This window comes from Notolepis coatsorum (assembly GCF_963971535.1).
Source record: "Notolepis coatsorum genome assembly, chromosome: 3".
NCBI classification, from domain to species: Eukaryota; Metazoa; Chordata; class Actinopteri; order Aulopiformes; family Paralepididae; genus Notolepis; species Notolepis coatsorum.
The window spans coordinates 146,378,992-146,399,837 of record NC_140167.1 but is presented as its reverse complement, the minus strand read 5'-3'; the positions used below and the strand labels follow the sequence as shown (position 1 = coordinate 146,399,837).

Genomic DNA, 20,846 nt, shown 5'->3' with positions numbered 1-20,846 from the left:
CAGTAGGTGCTGGAGATAAGAGATATCTCATTATGGCGAAGAGCGAGACGCGAGGCCAGTAATGCTATATAACAACTGATATTGCAATTCAATAACCAGTTCTGCACACCATTCCAAAAACAGACTAGGTATACATAAGGACAGTACCTAAAAAGGTCTGATAAATCTTCTGTCTCTTCCACACAAAATCTACATTCATCAATGCCCCAGATTTTTAACATCCTCCTTGTTGCCAAAATTCTGTACAGTACTTTCAAGGCGTGCATAGGTGTCTATAGTTATTTTATAGATATTCTTGTAGCCTATATCAAATGCCAAAGAAGTGGAATAAACCAGTAACCTTTGTTGCACATGCAATGCATGGACTTGAAAAGTGATGCAGAGAATGCCCTATTTCTGCGTGGCAGGTAAACTCACTCTTGCTAATTTCTCCGAAGTTGCCTACTGCAGCTTTAAGCATGCCATGATTGCAGTTTATTTTTAAAGCAGATTACATAAAAAGTACTCTATTGCATAATGAAATTAATGGGAAAAAAATATATCATTTTAGAACCAGTGTCGTATTGATTTTAAACTACTGTATAAACCGTAAGGACTGATTTACCCCTCCTACTGTACTGTAGGTTTGGACTTGCCATTGCTGTCATATAAGGCTGCCCTTGCCACCATCTCCACCAAGTCCTTCCTGCGGGCCTCAGAGACGTTGAGGAGACAGGCCACCAAACGACGGCCCAAGGCACTGGAAGACATCACTCTGCAAACTGTCCAGCCCAGTATTCTGATAGCTTTACCATGTAGCCTACTGTATAAGAGTACAAATGTTACGTCTGTTTTACAGCATCTCATGATATGAAGAGGGAGTTCCACAAATCATATTCAACCCCGATTCGGCTCAAACAAGGGACTAAAACACGTTTCACAATTATGCCACAACAATGTGGAACGCCCTACCCACAGCCGTAAAATAATGTGAATCCCTACCCTCCTTCAAAACCGCTCTCAAAGAGCACCTACGGGAGGCTGCAATTCGAAACTGGCCCCGGTAAATGTCCAAACCCCCTCCCACCCACCCAACCCCCTCCAATGTACAGTTTCTTCCCCCTCGAATGTATATATTTTATTTTATGATCTCTGTCTCTTAAACAGTACTGTATATTTGTATGTCGCGTATGTCATAAATGTCATGATGAATTGAAAATGGGGGACCCTGATGTAAACAAGATGAAAGTCTTTCTCTGGTCTGCATCCCCTTAACAATTGTGTGTATTGAGCCGTACTGTATTGTACCCATTCTGGAATCTGTTAATAAAGTTTTCAATCAATCAATCAAAGATATTCAGTGCATCATTCCAACAATCTTGGTTTCTCGGGATAGTTATCCCAAATCTAGAAACCAGATAAATAAGTTTTTCTGGAGCTGCTCCATTCACAACGAATGGGAGAATGTTTCTCTATACCGTTTACTCAAATAGGACTGTAACAATCCAACATTGATTAGACTGAATTGAAATCGAAATCTTAGATTTAGAATGTAAGATTTAAATCATTATCTCTTGACTATACTGTAGTTCACCAAGGTATTAGTTACTAGTATTGTTTATTAACTAGGAAGAATTCATGTTAATTAATTAACAGATTGATGGGGTTGGATTTCCACACTCATACCAACTTCAAAAAGTAGCCTAGTCCAATAGTTCTGCACAACAAAATGTAAACTACACACTTTCCATGGTCGTCCCATTCATTGTGAGAGGAGCAGCTCCAAAACGTCTCTTGATGCCTCTCTTAGCATGTGGAGAAATTCGCTCATGTTGCTGTCTGAACTGTCAAGGTTTGAACATGAGCAACTCTCCCAAAACTAGAAAAAGATATAAGGCCATAGATATTATATTTCAGTAGAAAGCATCTGCAAGCTAGCCTAGCTTAGCACAAATTAATGGAAGCGGATATGGACCATTAGCCATATGGTATATTTGCATATCTTGTATGTCACAAATGTAACAGTACTGTATACCTGTATGTCATGTATTGTCATAAATGTCATGATATATATCTGTATGGCCCCCGTAAATGTCCAAACCCCCCCTCCCACTGTACAGTTTCCTCCCCCTCGTATGTATATATTTTCTGTTAGGATCTCTGTTTAACAGTACTGTATATTTGCATATATTGTATGTCACAAATGTAACAGTACCGAGTACTGTATACCATGTCAGAAATGTTCTTCCCCTCCTGGTGATGCCAGCCTGCCACACAATTACCTGTCTCAGTTCATTGTATTATTGGAAACCTGGATTTCACATATTTTGAGATCACAGGTTCAAGTCTAAACTGTTTCCATGTTCACTAATATATTCCTATATTCATCCAACACCCACATGCACCTAGGTCATAGAATAATGTTACATCATGTCATTCATGATGAATTCTTAATGGTTATTCAGCCACTGGCCATGACAACATCCCCTCCAAATTCCTCAGAGACTCAGCAGCCGCCATCACCCCAGTCATCACACACATAATAAACCTCTCCATAAAACAGGGACACGTCCCCACGGACTTCAAAATTGCGAGAGTGACCCCTCTGCACAAAAAAGGCAGTAAATTAGACCCAGGCAACTACCGCCCTGTTTCTATCCTTACCTCCATCTCGAAAGTCATGGAAAAAATTGTATACGAACAGGTCGAAAAATACCTTGCGGAAAAAAATCTAATCTACGAATTCCAATCTGGCTTCAGAACATCCCACTCCACTGACACATGCCTTCTCTATTTAAACGACCACATCAAACAAGAGGTGGACGCGGGCAAATACTGCAACATGGTCATGCTGGACCTACAAAAGGCCTTCGACACTGTCAATCACACCATTCTGATTGATAAGCTAAAAGCAATTGGTTTTGATAGTCTATCAGTGAGCTGGATGCAATCCTACCTGGAGGGGAGAGAGCAGATGGTGGAGGTAAACGGTACCCTATCCCCCCCCCCCCCTCACAGTAAGCTGTGGTGTTCCACACCACACTTCCCAAAGGTCAGTGAATACCACAACCACTACACCAGAGGAAGCTCAACAAATCATGTTAAACCCAGATTCGGCTCAAACAAGGGACTAAACACGTTTCGCAATTATGCCACAACAATGTGGAACGCCCTACCCAAAGCTGTAAAGGAATGTGAATCCCTGCCCACATTCAAAACCGCCCTTAAAGAGCACCTACGGGAGGCTGCAATTCGAAACTGGCCACCGTAAATGCCCAAAACCCCCACCACCTCCTAATATATATTCCCTCCCCGCCGTATGTATATTTCCCTCCCACCCACCCACCCCCTCCTAATGTACAGTCCCCTCCCCATCATATGTTCCTACCCAACCTCCCCCCCCCCACTCCTACCCAACCCCCCCACCCACCCACCCAACCACCTCCAATGTACAGTCCCCCCCCACCCCCCCAATCCAATGTACAGTTTCTACGTCAAATGTATATACTCTTTTTTTCTGGACTCTTTTTTGTATCACAAACTGTACTGTATTTGCAAATCTGGTATGTCATAAAAAGTATAGATGTAGCAGTACTGTCATATATGTTACAATGAATTGAAAATGGGGACCCTGATGTAACAAGACGAAAGTCTTTCTCTGGTCTGCATCCCCTTAACAATTGTATGTATTGAGCTGTACTGTACTGTACCCATTCTGCAATCTGTTAATAAAGTTTTCAATCAATCAATCAAGTGAAAGAGTTACAAAACATGCTCAAAGTCCAACTTTCCTAGCCCCTTCGTGACTGCGATGTGCACGTAAGAAGGGGCTAAACTTTCCCATAATAAGAAAAATACACTACGCTATTCAGCAATGGCATGCATATCAAGACCATTCACAAATATTCTAGATGTAATGTAAGCATATACCAAGCATAAAGTGTCATACTTGCGTTGCTATTACTACACTTTCAGAAAAGTTGTTGTCGGAGCAGTAGCAGAGCAGAGCAGACACACACAAGATCAAATACAAACCCATTCGCGGCGAAGTACTGCAACGCAATTCACCGATCTCGACTACAGTTCTTATGCTGCAATAGTAGATCTGTGACCGGGACCCGTAAACATGGTGCTCTTGCAGCCAATTACCATGCGCAGAGGGGCTCGTGCGACGTACACGTACTAAGCCGACGTCAGCTGACCACTGCCGTTCTGGTGCGATCTGATTGGCCACTGACGTTTCTGGTCATGTGACATGTGCGCCCAATCGCGTTGACGCGCCCATTTCCGCCTCGACCAAGCAGCAAACTACCTAACGCCTAATTTATCACTGGTTAAGCTTAGGCGACTCTTTCGAAGTTGGTTAAGGTTAGAGTTTGGAATCAGGGCTGGTGTTCTATCGCCCAGCTCTAAGACAACTTCGAAAGAGTGCCTAAGCTTAACCGGTGCGACCAGAATCATCAGTGGCCAATCAGAGCGCAAAACGCGGAAGCATAAATTGCGTTAGGATTCGAATAGACGCGACCGCCAGCCCGTCTTTCTTTAGATGAACAGCGTCCACATAATGCGACAAAACTGCTAAAGAAAAAGTAATACTTTTATTTACGTGTTTCTAGTACATTTAAGCGATTTTAGAAAGCCAAAGTTCAGGACACAAGTTACAACGAGGAGTATATCAACCATTATATCGATGAACTGACGCACAAGTCTCTGGGAGTGGTTTGGTCAGTAGGTGTCGTGCTCGCCCTGCTGATGATGCTGCTGGGCAGTCTGTCGGATCATCCAGCTCATGTTAGCTCGGTAGGCAGGTAGCAGCGGCACGGATAGTCGAGTCAACTACTGCGCCAAGACACACAACTAATCCTGTTTTCTTCCCAGTGCCTATGATAGCCGCCCAAGGGTGATGATGAGCTCTGTGGCAGGAACGTCATCGTCAGACTCCGCGCCTCCGGGGTGTTCATCACCACCAGGAAGCCCGGACACACGCCCTGGAAGCCCGCAGAGGCTGCAGCGCCTGAAAGCTGTGTCAGGATACGACCAGAACAGAGTCAACGACCTGCTCTTGCTCCGGCCTCCTTCACCGGGTCCAGGTCGCTGTGGCTCGGACGCAGACCTCGGCCGGGATGGGGGCAGTGGTGCACACGTTGTGTTTTTCCCCGGAGACATTCAGGTGAGTGGGGGCCACGTCGTGAAGGAGTCGTGTCACGGGGCATCATGTCACGTCTTGTGATGTATGATTAGGCTTTAACCCTTGTTGTGTGGTGTTTGTATACATACTTAAATAATCTTAATTGTATCTCAATTACAAGCGATATACTATAGACAGCATACATGGTTACTATTTGCCATTTAGCTCTGGTAGATCACACATTTGATCAATAAAAGTACTATTCGTTTTTTGGTGATAAAATGTATAAAAAATAATCTATTATAATCAAGACATGAATGGAATAAATCATGTTTTATTTATTTTTTAAATATAAATGAAAAAATTTGGAGGCAGACAGTGAAGGTACACAGTGAACCTTTTTGTTTAATTCTCACCATTACTTGTTTTCACCTACAATTTACATTTACACAAAATACATACCCGCGCTGTGCCTCAAGAGGCCTCGAGCCCCCTTGCTGACAACCAGTTGACAGACGTAACACCAGGCTCACCAAACACAGACGCAGAACGTGTGGCGTGGGAGCCGCTTGGCTTGACGGCACAACATTCTCACGGACAGACCCAGGCCTAGCCAGCAACTGGGTGTCAGCCCCTGTAGTTATGATTATTCTGATTACAGTGTAGGGCAGTTGTAGACAGTGAAAGCAGGAGGTATGTATACATTGAGTATAGGAATTAGGCAACAGTTCAAAGTGTGTACAGTATGGATAATAGAGCCTAGGAGGGTATAGGCAATGGAGTCAGAGTTTATATGGTATGGGGGGTGTCATTGTGGCACAGTTCAGGGAGATGACAGCTGAAAGAAAGGCCAATGAGTCTCAGGTTAAAAAAAACAATTAATTGTATAAATTCTCTTTTAGTAAACATTGAAAACGTTTCCCACCAACCACACCACACGAGGGTTAATACAGTATGTAACTGCAGACTCAAGCTATATGAATCATTGTTATTTCACAGAGAGCCCCTACCCATCAACATGTGTTGGATTAAACCCAATCATCTATAAACTGAAGTTGAATTCCTTCCATGTTAATTAGGGAGATATTTGACCATGCCAGATAGGGCTACTCAGCCCATAGGGAGCTAGAAGTCCAGAAGAATCCTATAATTATGGGAACAGCAACTCCCAAACCCACTTCGGTCATTATCAGTATATGAGGTGCCAATTAGGGCCAGAAGATATACCAATTATGAAGGTATGGATTTATGCAAAGGTGTGGACTTTTACTATACCACGATAAATACATATTATAAAATAAATAAATAATAGATGCTGTATATTTTAAGTTAATCCAAAAACGATCCTTTGCAGTAGTATTCACAAGTTAAAAAATAAAAAGGTCATATCACTAGATTAACAGAGGAGTGAAAACAGAGTTAATGCTATCAATTAAATCTTTATTTAAACAAAAAATTACTCTGAAATTACAGAGTCCTTATTTTCAGTGTCATCGAGTATTTACATTCACATAATCATCAATTTTCTTTTTAAACAATTACAGATTGTGGTGACCTGCTTGGTCACCACTGTGGTGGGAATCGCCAGAGACCTCACGATGCGATACTTGCGTCACGATACGATAGTATCGTGATACTAAATATATCGCAATACGCTGAGTATTGCAAAAAATTTCAATCATTTGTATTGCAGAACATGGTATTTTCTCAAGCTGACAGATGTAAACACTGTAATCTGTGTTGCATGTACCTGACAAACTGAACTGTTTGTATTACAGTCATATTCCAACTTAACTGAATGCACGTGTGTGTGTGTGTGTGGACTACTGTACTATTACAGGTATTGAAATGAACAATGCAACTTCCTTATACAAATCTTTTTAAATTTAAATTTTTTTTATGAATAATTAAATATCGATAATTGCCGTCCCTGTATCGATACAGTATCGCCACGCAAAGTATCGCGATACTACTACGTATCGATTTTTCCCCCCTACAGTGCTCTAAATTGACCCATAGGCACTAGTGCACCTAACCTCAATGTCCCCTGTAGGGCGTTCTAAGTTAATTATAAACTGTAGGCACTTTCCTTAAGCCTAAGCCAATAATTTGTTTGTGTGTACCATACAATAAGGTCCACAGGTTCATTCCAATAATGAAGTAATGTAATTTTGACAATCTCCAATCATGGCTTTATATTATTATAAACAATTAAACACATTCTAAATCTTGTCTTTCCACCAAAGAGGACCACCAAAGCATGGGGGAGGGGGGGAAGAGGAGGTACAGGCAGGAAAAGAGATAATAATATAAATATGAATAATAATAATAATAATAATAATAATAATAATAATAATAATAATAATAATAATAATAATAATAATAATAATAATATAAAATAATAATGTATGGCAGCAGCAATACCGAGATATTGCACAGAGTCTCACACACACACAGACAGACAGACAGACAGACAGACAGACAGACAGACAGACAGACAGACGCTACTGATTTTTTTTATTATGTCTCAGTTGTCAGTTACAAGTTACTGTACCCTGTCTGCAGCCGCTCATAGAACGGCATGTCCGTATCAATAGCTATGAACAGCATTTCTGTATCAATAGCTATGAACGGCATGTCTATCAATAGCTATGAACGGCATGTCCGTATCAATAGTCTATGCACGCTATGCAAAGTGGGTGACATGATGTTGACACAATTTGGAAATGCACAAACACAAACCGCTGTTTTTAACTAGCTGTATTCCAACGCAACAAACCTTTTGTCATACTATCCATTGATTGATTGATTGATTGATTGATTGAAAACTTTATTAACAGATTGCAGAATGGGTACAATACAGTACAGCTCAATACACACAATTGTTAAGGGGATGCAGACCAGAGAAAGACTTTCGTCTTGTTTACATCAGGGTCCCCCATTTTCAATTCATCAGGACATATGACATACAGATAGACAGTACTGCTACATCTATACTTTTATGACATACCAGATTTGCAAATACAGTACTGTTTGTGATACAAAAAGAGTCCAGAAAAGAGAGTATATACATTTGACGTAAAAACTGTACATTGGGGGTGGTTGGGTAGGTGAGGTGGGGTTGGGTGGGTCTTCCTTCACGCCTCACAGGATTTCATAGTGAGAGTTCTGTTGAAATGGCAAGTTTGATTACTTGAGTAATCAATTACTCACACCCATCCCTAGTTGTTTACCAATGATTACAGGAGTTTTGCTAGGCAGGATGCGGGTTCGCGTTCTGCGATCTGATTGGCCACTGACGTACACTAGTTCGGCCCCCCGATAAGTTATCTACGCCAGTGCCAACTCTGCGGTAAACGGCTGTTTCCGTGTTTCCGCCTATGACTTTATGTGCGCTAATAAATCCGTTGGTAAAAGAATAGACGCTGCCTGCTCGCGCCTGCATTATCCAATTCATATCAATCGAAATAACGTATTGTTTTCATCTCTCTATATTAACGTGATTCCACACAACTCTACTAACAGCCTGCAGCCTGCTCAAATGTTCAAAACACGACCTCATTATTGCGCGAACGGCAGCCACATCAGACGACTGCTGTTGAAACATGCCAGTTATTAGGCTACCTTCTAACGCCGGAGTGAGCATGGCATAAGAATAGCCTAAAAACTGCATGAGCATTCAATAGAAATCCATGAATACAGAGGTGCTTCACACTACTCAGCTGAATCTCTGAGAGCGTCATTTCTTTAAATTGTCAAGCTACAATATTATATGCGGAAACACGGAAACAGCTGTTTACCGCAGAGTTGGCACTGGCGTAGATAACTTACCGGGGGGCAGAACTAGCGTACGTCAGTGGCCAATCAGATCGCAGAACGCGGAACTGGAAATCCATTGGTAAAAGAATAGACGCAGGCAGGATAGCTTGGAGATTGGACGATAATTATTTAGGTCACTTCTGTCTCCACTTCTTTTATGCAAAGGGTTTACATGGACTGTTTCCCATGCATTTGGAATCAGGCTATAGCCTACCTGTTAATAGAGAAAGGTTAAATGTATGCGTTATTTGCTCTGTAATTAATGGAGTAGCTAGTTTGGTGGAAAATGATCTAGTGTATCCCCTCCAGTTGATTTCCTTGCATTACTGGTTTGTAATTGTAATGCTTCTAGCATAACACTAGTAGATGACTGATGAAAGTGGAACTGGAAGTTATACATCACAGCCTGGTCATCATGTCCACCAGGAGGTGGCCCTGCATAATTGTTTTCAAATAAGTGCCCAGCATTAGCAACATGCTTGTTAAAGCTCCACTTAAGACCCTTTTGAGCCGATTTTGGCATTCACAAACTTTTCTGCAAGCATTTCCTATGCCCACGTTGTATAAAAGAAGCCGTGAAGCCAGACCAGCACTCTCAGGTTCAAAATTTAATGGCAGCCTGAAACAAACATGTTTCGGAATTATGTATTCCTTCTTCAGTGTTATAGCTTGCCCACGTTGTCAATGCCGGTTTATGTCTACGTGCACTCCCTGCACTGACACACTCTCTCTCCCCCCTCTCTTATTCTGTCCCTAGCTCATTGTAGTTTTCAGTAACGCGACACACAAATGATCATGTACCATCCGTGTACAAGAGCTTCATCCCAGAGTCGGCCCCTGTTGTCCGCACGACAGATCTTTCTGGTGACGTGTGTACTCACTAACAAGACGCTAATATTGAGATATTTTTGAAAGAAGGCAGCAGGGAATAATCCCTCTTCACCCTGAACGAACAATGAATGAACACTACACAACAACAACCACCAAACGCACATAGCACACACATCCACACGCACACACTCACTTTAAACAAACACACTGTAGCACCCACTCCACACACTTTATAGCACACACCCACTTTAAACAAACACACTGTAGCACCCACTCCCCACACTTTATATTTATGGACGAAGGATTGCACTACAACTCGTACACCTTACTGTAAATTGTACCTAAAATTGTACCTCATCCCATTTCTGCTTTGCACTAGATAGTACTGTACATTAGTACACTGCATAGTATTGTGTATTGTATATTATATGGTAACTCAGAACATTGTACATATGTCTATACCGAACACTGTGACCTCATTCTCTTCTTCTAAATTCATGCTATATTATGTTATTATGTTATTTGGTACTATCTTGTCTAGCACAGTCTCTGGAGCGTAACAGTAAGAAGCATTTTGTATGAAAGTATTCTGTACTTCTGTATGACAACTATTAAAGAACTAAAGAACTTGAGAACTTGAAGCTATGTCTCCAATGACATCGGTGAAGATACTTATCTCTGAACCTACCCACAACGTATTTCTCATGAAGAATTCAAATGATGCCAGAATATTGACACTGTATTGTGGGAACCACCACTGTTTAGTACAGTGGTAGAATTTCACTGCAACAGCTTTTATATATATATAAAAAATCAAATGTACATGAATGCACCCTTTGCACTACCACAATTTAGCCACTGGAGTTTGCCAGAGACCCACCATTAATATTCCCCCTGCACCACCCCAGCTTCACCGCTGGAGTGTGCCAAAAACCATTAATATTCCTTCTGCATTTTTGCCCGATGGTTAAAGGAAAACTCCTTTTTCTTCTCTGTGCATGCAGTAGGAGTAGGAAGACGTTGGGAACTAGGCTAATGGAGGAACCTACTTCCAGTGACTGATGCTAAGCTAGGCTAACGGTGCGTTTCTTCCTACTCCTACTGCATGCACTAGAAGAAAAAGGTATGTCACTCCAACATTTTGGGAACCCTGGAGTTAGACAAGAAGATGCATACCTTTTTCTTCTCTGTGCATGCAGTAGGAGTAGGAAGACGTTTGGAACTAGGCTAATGGAGGAACCTACTTCCAGTGACTGACGCTAAGCTAGGCTAACAGTGCGTGTCTTCCTACTCCTACGGCATGCACAGAGAAGAAAAAGGGTATGTATCTTTTTGTCTAACTCCAGGGTAGATGCCAAATAAGCTAATTTCCCAAAATGTTGGGAGTTTTCCTTTAAGAGGAAATTTACAACAATGTTGGTGAATGAGGTCCTTTGTAGGTAAGGTTGGTGCAACAAGGCTGGGGGGGAGCAAAGCAGGTTACACAGGAAGGAGGAAGCTGGTAGTGGAGTAGGTACATCGACAAGAGGAAGTAGGGAGGTGTACCAGGCTAAGCAGGGACAGTGGATGAACTGGGAAAGTGTAGAGAAGAGGAAGCTTAACTGGATGGACCTGTGGTAGTATGGAGGAAAATTGTGTAAAATTCCTGATAGGGGCTACTTATGTGTGCTGCCATCACCACCGAATCTAAAACAATGGGTAGATGGGAAGCCATTGTGTCCACTGTTCAAATATGGCAACACCCAGGCTGTAAGACTTTCTCAGGTCTGTATACAAAACCAGGTTTAAAAATCTTAGTGGCAGAGTGCGGCTGGGTAGTGCAGTGGACTAAGCACTTGCCTACCACCGCAGAGACTCTGGGATCGAATCCAGCTGTCAGCGGTACCTCCGGTAGTGTGATCCTCCCACGCGTTACATTCCCCCAGTGAGAGTCCTCGCTGTCGGGTGAAAAGAAGCGGCTGGCTGACTCCACATGTATCGGAGGAGACATGTGATAGTCTTCACCCTCCCTAGGCCGACAGTGGGGGGGGGGGGGGAATGCGTGCAACGACCAGGAAGGGAATTGGCATAACGACTAAATTGGGATGGGAGAAAAATACTGGGGAAAAGTGAGGACAAAAAATAGATAAAAAAAGATGGATAGATAAAAAAAAAAAAAAAAAGCTTAATGGCAGGAATTTAAAGCAGAAAAGTACAGGTGAATTAAGGATGTTATCGGGTAGAGTACAGAGAAATGTAGGGGAGGTCGATTTTTCTGGCAGGTCTGAGTCAGTCCAGCTAAAGGGAGCTAATGATTGGGAGATGCAGGTAGATTTGGGATGAAAACGTGTTGTTCCACAAGACATAGTTAACACTAACTTGAGTTATGGTCTACAAGTCAGCGGATAGTTTACTTTATAGAATTGATGGTGCCCTGGGAGGATTCAGTGGAGGAGGCTTATGAAACGAAAAAGCTTAGATATGCCGCTATTGTTATCAGGAATAGTTCTGTTTTCGACACAAGGCTAGGATAACATGGACAGTGAGAGCTAGCATGGAAGGTGGTGGTTCTGGGATGATGGAGCTAACTATTCAGCCTTCATCCTGAGGTGTCGTGGGCCTAACTTAACAACATACCAGTGAAGGGAGGTGCCCACTTGATAACCCTGGTGATAGAATAGAATAGATAGAATAGAAATACTTTTATTATCCCGAGGGAAATTTTACACTGCAAATCGCCAACATTTAAACATTTAGACAGAACAGGTCACAAATAAGAATAACAAAACAAATCAAATTGCCTAAGATAAGAGTAGAATAAAAATGGAATAAAATATACAGTAAATAAATACAGTAGATATGCCGGCTCTCATTGACTTACTGTATCTATCTACAATATGTTGGGTTGTGGTGACCATATACATATATAAAGGCTAGATGACTCACCCGCACTGCTGGCCAATGGAGACCGACGTTGCCACATGGCGGCCATCTTCCCACAGGCAGCACGCCCACTCATAACATGAATGTCTATGGTGCATATACTATTGAAATAACCATAGCTTGCTAAATCTTCAACTTATTTTCAAACGGTTTGGTTTATTATAAACGTCAGAGAGGTAGTTATCATACTGCATACTTAAAATGGACTTTCATATGAAAATAATTTTAACATGTCCAAGCATCCTGAATCATAGCCACGTTTATAACGTTTGTAATAAACAAATTGTTGAAAATGTATGGTTATTTCAATAGTGCATGCACCATAGACATTCATGTTATGATTGGGCGTGCTGCCTGTGACAAGATGGCCGCCGGTGAACTACGCTGGAGACTCCGCCTTGCACATAATGGTGGTGGCCACTAGGGGCCATGTGGTAGGGTATGTACAGTACAGTGTAGCATCGGCATTGTCAATACCTGGAGCTCACACATCGGGGCAACCCAAATTTCCCCAAGGGGATAAATAAAGATCAATCTTATCTAATCAACCTAATTGCTTGATTAATTGCTTAACTGGTTCAAAGAGGTATGATGCTGTCTGTCCAGCTTCAGCTTGTGTGTCCAGCTTTAGCTCAGCAGATTATGCCAAAGCCTTGGCCTACAGCTTCCTTTCTATTCTTAGTAAATTAGTGGGACACCTACGAAACATGTATATCAAAAGCAGAAGAAGTAAGAGAATAATTAAAGTAGACATCAGAATAAAAAACACTCACCAAATACAGTAAGTGTAGGCTACTGGAATTTGTCTTTGTGACATTTGGTACAGTTTCAAGTTCAAGTTTCTTTATTAGTTGTCATACAGAAATACAGAATACTTTTGCATGAAATGCTTCTTTCTGTTTTGCTCCTGTGAGTGTGCTAGATAAAATAACAAGATAAAATAGTATAATATAAGTATAAAATAGAAAGTCAAGTACGTAAACAAAACAAAAATGTTCAATACATATATACAGTATATGTACAGTCTATACAATGATGCAGATACAGTACAGTGTAGAAATGGTGAGGTATAGCTTAGCTTGTGGTGCCACCTTGATGCCAATAAATATAAAGTGTGTTAGTGTCTAAAGTGGGTGCTACAGTGTGTTGTTTATTTAAAGTGCGTGTGGATGTGTGTGTTGTGGGTGTATTTGATGGTCTGTTATTGTTCATTGTTCATTGAGCATCCTGATGGCCTGGGGATAGAAGCTCCTTCTGAGTCTCTCTGTGCTTGCCATGAGACTCCGGTATCGCTTGCCTGACCGCAGCAGTTCAAAGAGGCAGTTGTTTGGGTGGCTGGGGTCTTTGATTATACTCTTAGCCTTACCCATGCAGCGCTTGTTGTAAATGTCTTGGAGAGTGGGAAGCCCCCCTCCAATTGTGTGTTCGGCTGAACGGGCCACTCTCTGTAGTCTGCTACGGTCTTGTGCAGTGCTATTCCCAAACCAAGAGGTGATATTGCCAGTCAGGATGCTCTCTATTGTGCATGAGTAGAAGTTCTTGAGGATCTTCTGACTCACTTTGAACTTCCTTAGGCGCCTAAGGAAGTAGAGGCGTTGTCGTGCCTTCTTGATAACACTGTCAATGTGTGGTCCATGTCAAGTCCTCGGATATGTGGACTCCGAGGTACTTAAAAGTTAAACTGTTCAGTGTTCACTCTCTCACCCGGTGCCCCGTCGATGCTGAGAGAGACACAGAGACACACTACTGTCTTATTTACTAGAACTATGAGTTGTATTTTGTTATTCTTCCATCAGACAAAAAACCTTGGATATCTGTTCTTTACTTCCCTTAATAATGACATTTAATATTGAGTATCTGCAGATATTGAGTAATTTAATATTGAGTATCTGCTGATACTCCCAATCCGTTATTTGTATTTCCTAGATAATACACTGCACAATGCCGTGCACACTTCAAGTACATTAAAGTTAGGAAAACCAGTCCAATGTAGCTAAAATACGTTTGGTAATTGAATAGCTCTGCATCAAGAAAGAAATAGCCTGGATCACAGCTTTCCCACAGTTTCATAGATACAACAAAAAAGGATCGGAATTTGATCTGCTATATAGCCGATACCAATCAATTAGAATATGCCGTTATTGGCTCTGATACCGACAGATGTAGGAGCCCCCCACCCACCCAAGGTGACTAAGTGTCAAAGTAAAATAACTCCAAATGTCACTTATGTGCTCTCTTAAGACCAGCGCTTAACTTTCATTACTAGAACACTTTTCCTTTCAAAAAGCACTTGCTCTCATTCCCACTCCCATTAGGCTACATTCCAAATGTCCCTGCGGTGTCCTGGTATTCCCCTGGAAATGTTGGTATGCGTAGGATGCTGTCGGTGATATTTATCCGGTAAACTGAATGGGGGTCATTGTATTGAAGTGAACCCAGTTCTCCATGTGGGGACTGCATGTCACTACCAGCTGAATGTCTGAAAGAGCACAGAGAAGATCCTGATGGGGGAACTAATTCAAGTAGGCCACCCTCCCAAGGACAAAGGAATCTGGTATTTTTTTTTGGCCACGTTCTGGCCACGGTTATTATCTTGATAGAAGGATGTAAGTCTAATATATGGTTGTTTGGCACACACAGCGTGGTGACATTTTATCCAAGTGGGGCATATGCTCACAGGAAAGAAATTGGTGTCCATGAACTGTAAAACCAATGAAAAATGTTTATCCCCTGGGCCCTGGTTGAGTCTCAGGTCACATACTGTATCTCTCTAGGTTGTTCTCGGAGCCCTCCAGTTGCGTTTCCAATTATCTCGATCCTCCATGCATTTGGCTACAGCTCGCCAGTACTCTCCACCCCTGCATCTTTCTTTAGTACGTCCAGGTGCGTTAGTGTGGGACGTCCTCATGATCCATGCCCGTGTGTCATTCCCACAGCACCAGTGTGTCGTTCCCACAGTACCAGTGTGTAATTTTCTACGTAACATGAATAAGCACATATTCTACAAACGGTGTAGAACACTGGTAGTGATAGTCATAGCGGCTTCACATAACCAGTGTCATGTCAAACAGAACTTCAATCACATGGATGAATGCATCATGAGTACCGATGTTGAAGTTGGTACCCCCCCCCTCCTCTCTCTGGTGCAGAACTTCCAGGAGGAGATGGCTCTTCAACCAGAAGTGGCACAGTGGCTGTCCTGGAGTCTGGAGCGAGTGGCCCTCACCCTGGGTCAACGCTTCCCCGGTCGACACGTCTGGGTGGTCCGAGCGTCTCGCATGTACCTGCACAAGTTCAGCTGCTACCAGAACTTCGTGGAGAGCAACCTGTTCGGCGCGCCGGAGCACTCGAGTGCCTCCTCGCGGGACTCCGGAGCCTTTCGCCACCTCAGGTGAATTAATTAATGAATTAATGAAAACTTTATTTAACAGATTGCAGAATGGGTACAATACAGTACGGCTCAATACACACAATTGTTAAGGGGATGCAGACCAGAGAAAGACGTTTGTCTTGTTTACATCAGGGTCCCCCATGCTGCTGCCCTCGTCCCCCGTCTGTCCTCACGAGTTTCCCCGTGCACAGCGTTAACGCTTTCACTGCCACACGACAAAGGGTTAACCCTTTCACTGTCACACGTCTGTAGTGTGGTAGTGAAAGGTTAACCTTCGGTAGTGTGGTAGTGAAAGGGTTAAACATTGATTATGTCTGCGCAATCACAGTGGCTTGTTTGATTTTGACATAGTATATATCATGTATGGCCCGCTACAATATCAAGATGGGCCCACTACAAATAGATGACACAAATTGACAATTCGAAGTGCATCTTGTGCTGCAGGTCCAGATTTCGAAGCGTGTGGGGAACACTGCTTAAGCTCCCTCTGTATGGTCACCTTATTTAGGTTTATATATCGATAAAGTGTTTTACCGAATGTCACTTGAATATTATGATGATGAGGAAACAAACTAAGCCTCAAATGTTTGTAGTTTTATCTATGGTTATAGCCTATATTACTTAGCCATTTCTATTGGGATAGCAGGGCTTAGAAATTCAGTTAACCAGAATAACCCTGCTCCCGAGTCCCCACCGAGTGTGTCTCATCAGTGTCGGTGAGCAACAATCAATATACAGTATAATAGATCTCTTTGGCAGCAACTCGAGAAAGCACTTTGGTTTCGGAGAAACGCATAGGAATCAATTAATTTGAGTATTTTCAGACCAGTTTAGAAGAAATGTCATGTAAACTCTTATCAAAATAAGATGAATTGAACATATAGGGTATAGGCTATATATTAAAAGTGGCATCATATGCAAACAACCCAATGTTTATTTAACAATGTTTAGATAATAAACAAGGCTTTGTAACCCTTAATTATTTGGTACAGCCATATGATATAACATCTTGTTGCACTTGTAGTTAAGTCAGTTCCAGTTCTACTGTATCTGTCCGAGAGGCTAAACCGTATTTGTGATTGCAGGGCACTGCTTAGTCACGGCATGGAGCGAGCTGGCCTGCCCGACCCCCTTCCTCCTCAACGAGGCGCAGACGACACCCCCCCGGGGTTCTCCTTGACGCTGGTGGGCTTCAGCAAGGGCTGCGTAGTGCTGAACCAGATGGTGTACGAGCTGGCGGGGGCACGGGCCGACCCCGAGCTGGTGCCCTTCCTGGAGCGCATCTCGGACATATACTGGCTGGACGGCGGGCACCCGGGCGGCAGTGAGACCTGGGTGACCGACAAGCGGGCGCTGAGGGAGCTGGCCGCCAGCGGGGTGGCGATCCACACCCACGTCACGCCTTACGAGGTGTGCGACCCCATGCGAGCTTGGGTAGGCCGCGAGCACGGACACTTCATCAAGACCCTGGAGGACCTCGGCGTCTGCCTGAGCCAGAAGCTGCACTTTGAGAACGAGCCGCCCTCCATTGACAACCACTTCCGGGTCATCCAGGACTTTTGAAGTGGGCGCTGGCGATTTTAAGCCTCAAAGGGCGACTTGAATGACTGCTTAATGACTGCTCCCTCAATAATTTGTTTGAGTATAGCTCTATTCTCTCTCTTTTGCTGGTCTTACCTCATTTTCATGTGCTCTAAGCCGGGGCTCAATGCCACGTCTTCTACTCCCTTATCTATTGCTGAATTAACTTATTTTGAGGGGTACTGAATGGTGAATAATGGAAACCTCCAGATGCCTCTTTTGGATTCTCTAGTCCAAATGTAATCCTGTTTGGCTTCATCAAATGCACCTTTTGTGTCACCTTTCATTATATGAATGACACTATTGAATGTTATGAGTACATTGTACCTCAGTATGATGAGTATTTGAATCCTTTGGCCTCAGCATTTATAGCATCAGAGCCAGATCTCTGTTCCGTTGGTTTTAAACAAGACTGGCCTTAAAGGAACACGCCAACATTTTGGGAAATTAGCTTACCGTCTTCTCCAGAGAGAGACAAGCAGATAGATACCAGTTTCCTCTCTGTGCGTTCAGTAGAAAGCTATCTGGCTGAATGGAAGCGGACATGACCGGTTAGACTAGGCATTGTCCAACTAATACTCTCCCGAAGGCTAACCGGTCATGTCCGCTTCCATTCATTGTGCTAAGCTAGGCTAACGTGCAGCCAGATAGCTTTGGTATCTACCGGTATCTTCTTGTCTCTCTCTGGAGAAGACTGTAAGCTAATTTCCCAAAATGTTGGCGTGTTCCTTAAGTGCTGATGGGACAAAGCAAGGAAGTCAATAACTTGATGATGAAAGAATGTAAAAGTTGGTTTGATGGTCATTCCTCCAGTTTCTCCCAGAGGTCTCCTGTGTCTCTCACTGTAACCTCAATTATGTTTCACTTACATTCCTCCTCGGACACGACTGTTGGCTCCACCCAGATGATTTGTCTGATATGGCCAGACCCGTGTCAGGGATAAAGACCATGGTTTAGTTTTGTTTCTGAAATGTCCAGTAATCTGCTGTAAATGGACTTTTTCCGATTGAACGTGTGATGAATTGTCAAGGACGCATGTGGTTATTGCTAAGCAGGCATGCAATGTATTCCAGCTGAGGTGACCTGTCTGTAAGCTCTGCACAATTTTCATTTTGATGAATATAACTTATACTTCATAATTCATTCCATCATGTTTACTATTATGCTGTTACATTCTAAGACTAAGGAGTCCTGCAAGCATCGACAAACAAGATGGTAATATTTTGCTGGCATTGTGCTATATCTTTTTTTATTTTGATTGTAGTAAAAAGGGACATGACTGTACTGCAGGACCTATTTGTATATCCTACAACCATCTAAAAAAAGTGATGGTAACTTTAAATCACGTCTGTGCAATAGGATTGCTGTATACCCAATACTAGTTATTTTGTCACAGTAGTAATCAGCTCTTGTGAAACAGCAGGTGGCAGTGTGTCTATAATGAAGTATGAAAAAGAACATTTGGCCCCTGGTCTGAGACTCCCAATGTCTGCAGTCAAGGATGGTGTTTTTTTTCATAAATGTTCCTGCTATTTCCAGAGCAGGAACCATTCTCAAAATAGCTTTCAAGAAGATTCCTGTTTGACAAATGACCTAGACTCCTGGACAAGAAAACGACCACGACACATATTTTCTATAATCTTTAATGCGCTTTTCCAGTTCGCTGTATGATGCCTAGATATTAGCATGTAGTCAATCAGAATACAATGTAGATTTATTTTTTTCAAACATCATTTAAAATGCAATCAAACTGCTCATAAAAAAAACAAATGCAAAATACACAAATCTCTAAGAGTAATTTGCTTGTGCTTGTGACTTGTTTTGAGTTTCACTCAAGTATATCCTTCAAGTCACACGGCGTATATATCCTTCAATGTTACGCTCGTCAAGTGAGAGGCTTGCTAACACAGGAATGAGGACATTACTGGCATGATGGCATGTGTGCAAATGAAGCACCTCTTGCCCAGAGAATCAACCCCCAGATAATGAACACCCAAAGAGGTCACAGAATGACCGGCAGCTGCAATGAGGTCAGCCGTACAAAACCACATTCAACACCTATACTGTAGAAATCAAGTTCAAGTGACGAGACAAACGATCCCAGCAAATATGCGCTACAGTACTTTGTCTCAGTACTGTGATTCAAGCATTTCATCATCCTGCCAACTGAGGAGGGATATAGGATCCTGGTTCCCGGTGTCCCAGTTCTCCGGGATGACAGCATACAGTTAAGGGACACAGCTGTAGCGACACCAGTCTCTCAGACAAAGGCTATTGTGTCTGCTGGGGACATCACTAGGGAAGCCTTGAGGATGACAACAAATGAATACATTGTTGTCCATTTTTTTGGGGGGGGGGCACACATCTTTGAACAAAAGGGAATGTTTTACTGAAGGCTTGCTAGTAAGGTGTCCGAGCCGGGGAGTTGAGTGTTCTTCTGTTCTGACATACAGTACGGTCTCCGTTCCAAATTCAATTACAAGCACCTCAAATTTCATATGATAGTGGCTTTTTACCATCGTACATGTTCCTTCCTAGGACAACCGTCAATTTCCTCAAACATCTAGTCTCGCAATGAAACTGCACTCATCTGTTCTATTCAAAACCTTCCACTCTCTCAACCAAGTCTCTTATGCCCACATTTCACAACTTTATACATCAGCCCCTGTAACAAGTTGCCTTGTACCTTCAATCCAACTCAACAATACATTTACAAACTTGTCGCAAACCAAAAACACATCTGATCAATTATCCATTCAAATCCATCCGTTTTTACTTCCCAATACCGTTCCTAGAAGCTATTCCTTGCATTCACCACTCCAACTCATTCCACGCCTCTTGTATTTCAACACTAACAAAACATGTCATTTTTGTTAAAGTTATACCCCTATCATTCTCTTTTTTGAGTGATCTCTCTCATCAGAACCTCATCCCATTACAGTATGACACATGCGCACAGCATTTACATCAAAATAAACAAACGTGATTCCAGTACATAAATAATCGGCCTACAGAGATCTTATTAAGAGTATAAAACATACGGTAATGAGCACATATAAAGAGGCACACATCGGTACAGAGTGACAAATCATGCCCTGAGATGAAAAGGAATGCATTGGACGGATGAACACAACTAAATGGGAAATTAATTGCTATATTCCAAAAAGCACAACGTTACTTCATCAACAATCCCTT

The 20,846-nt window shown here is 42.5% G+C and overlaps 2 protein-coding genes across 3 annotated transcripts in view; one reads left to right on the top strand and one right to left on the bottom strand.

Annotated features, from left to right (window-relative positions):
- Positions 1 to 4,087, bottom strand: part of ftcdnl1 (formiminotransferase cyclodeaminase N-terminal like 1) — a 34,537-nt gene extending 30,450 nt beyond the window's left edge. The window contains exons 1-2 of one of the 2 annotated variants that reach the window (XM_084309459.1): positions 3,929 to 4,087; positions 636 to 802 (exon numbers count right to left, since the gene is read on the bottom strand). In XM_084309459.1, coding sequence (XP_084165585.1) covers positions 636 to 750 — 115 coding nt within the window. In that variant the 5' untranslated portion in view covers positions 751 to 802; positions 3,929 to 4,087. The remainder of the gene's footprint in view (positions 1 to 635; positions 803 to 3,928) is intronic. The other variant, XM_084309460.1, reaches the window with a different exon arrangement.
- Positions 4,088 to 4,632: 545 nt separating this feature from the next.
- On the top strand, positions 4,633 to 20,369 carry cUnh2orf69 (chromosome Un C2orf69 homolog). Its single transcript, XM_084309801.1, has 3 exons — positions 4,633 to 5,149; positions 15,829 to 16,070; positions 17,156 to 20,369. Exons 1-3 carry the CDS (start codon positions 4,883 to 4,885, stop codon positions 17,631 to 17,633), a joined length of 987 nt encoding a protein of 328 aa, XP_084165927.1. The 5' UTR covers positions 4,633 to 4,882; the 3' UTR covers positions 17,634 to 20,369.
- The last annotated feature ends 477 nt before the right edge of the window (positions 20,370 to 20,846 follow it).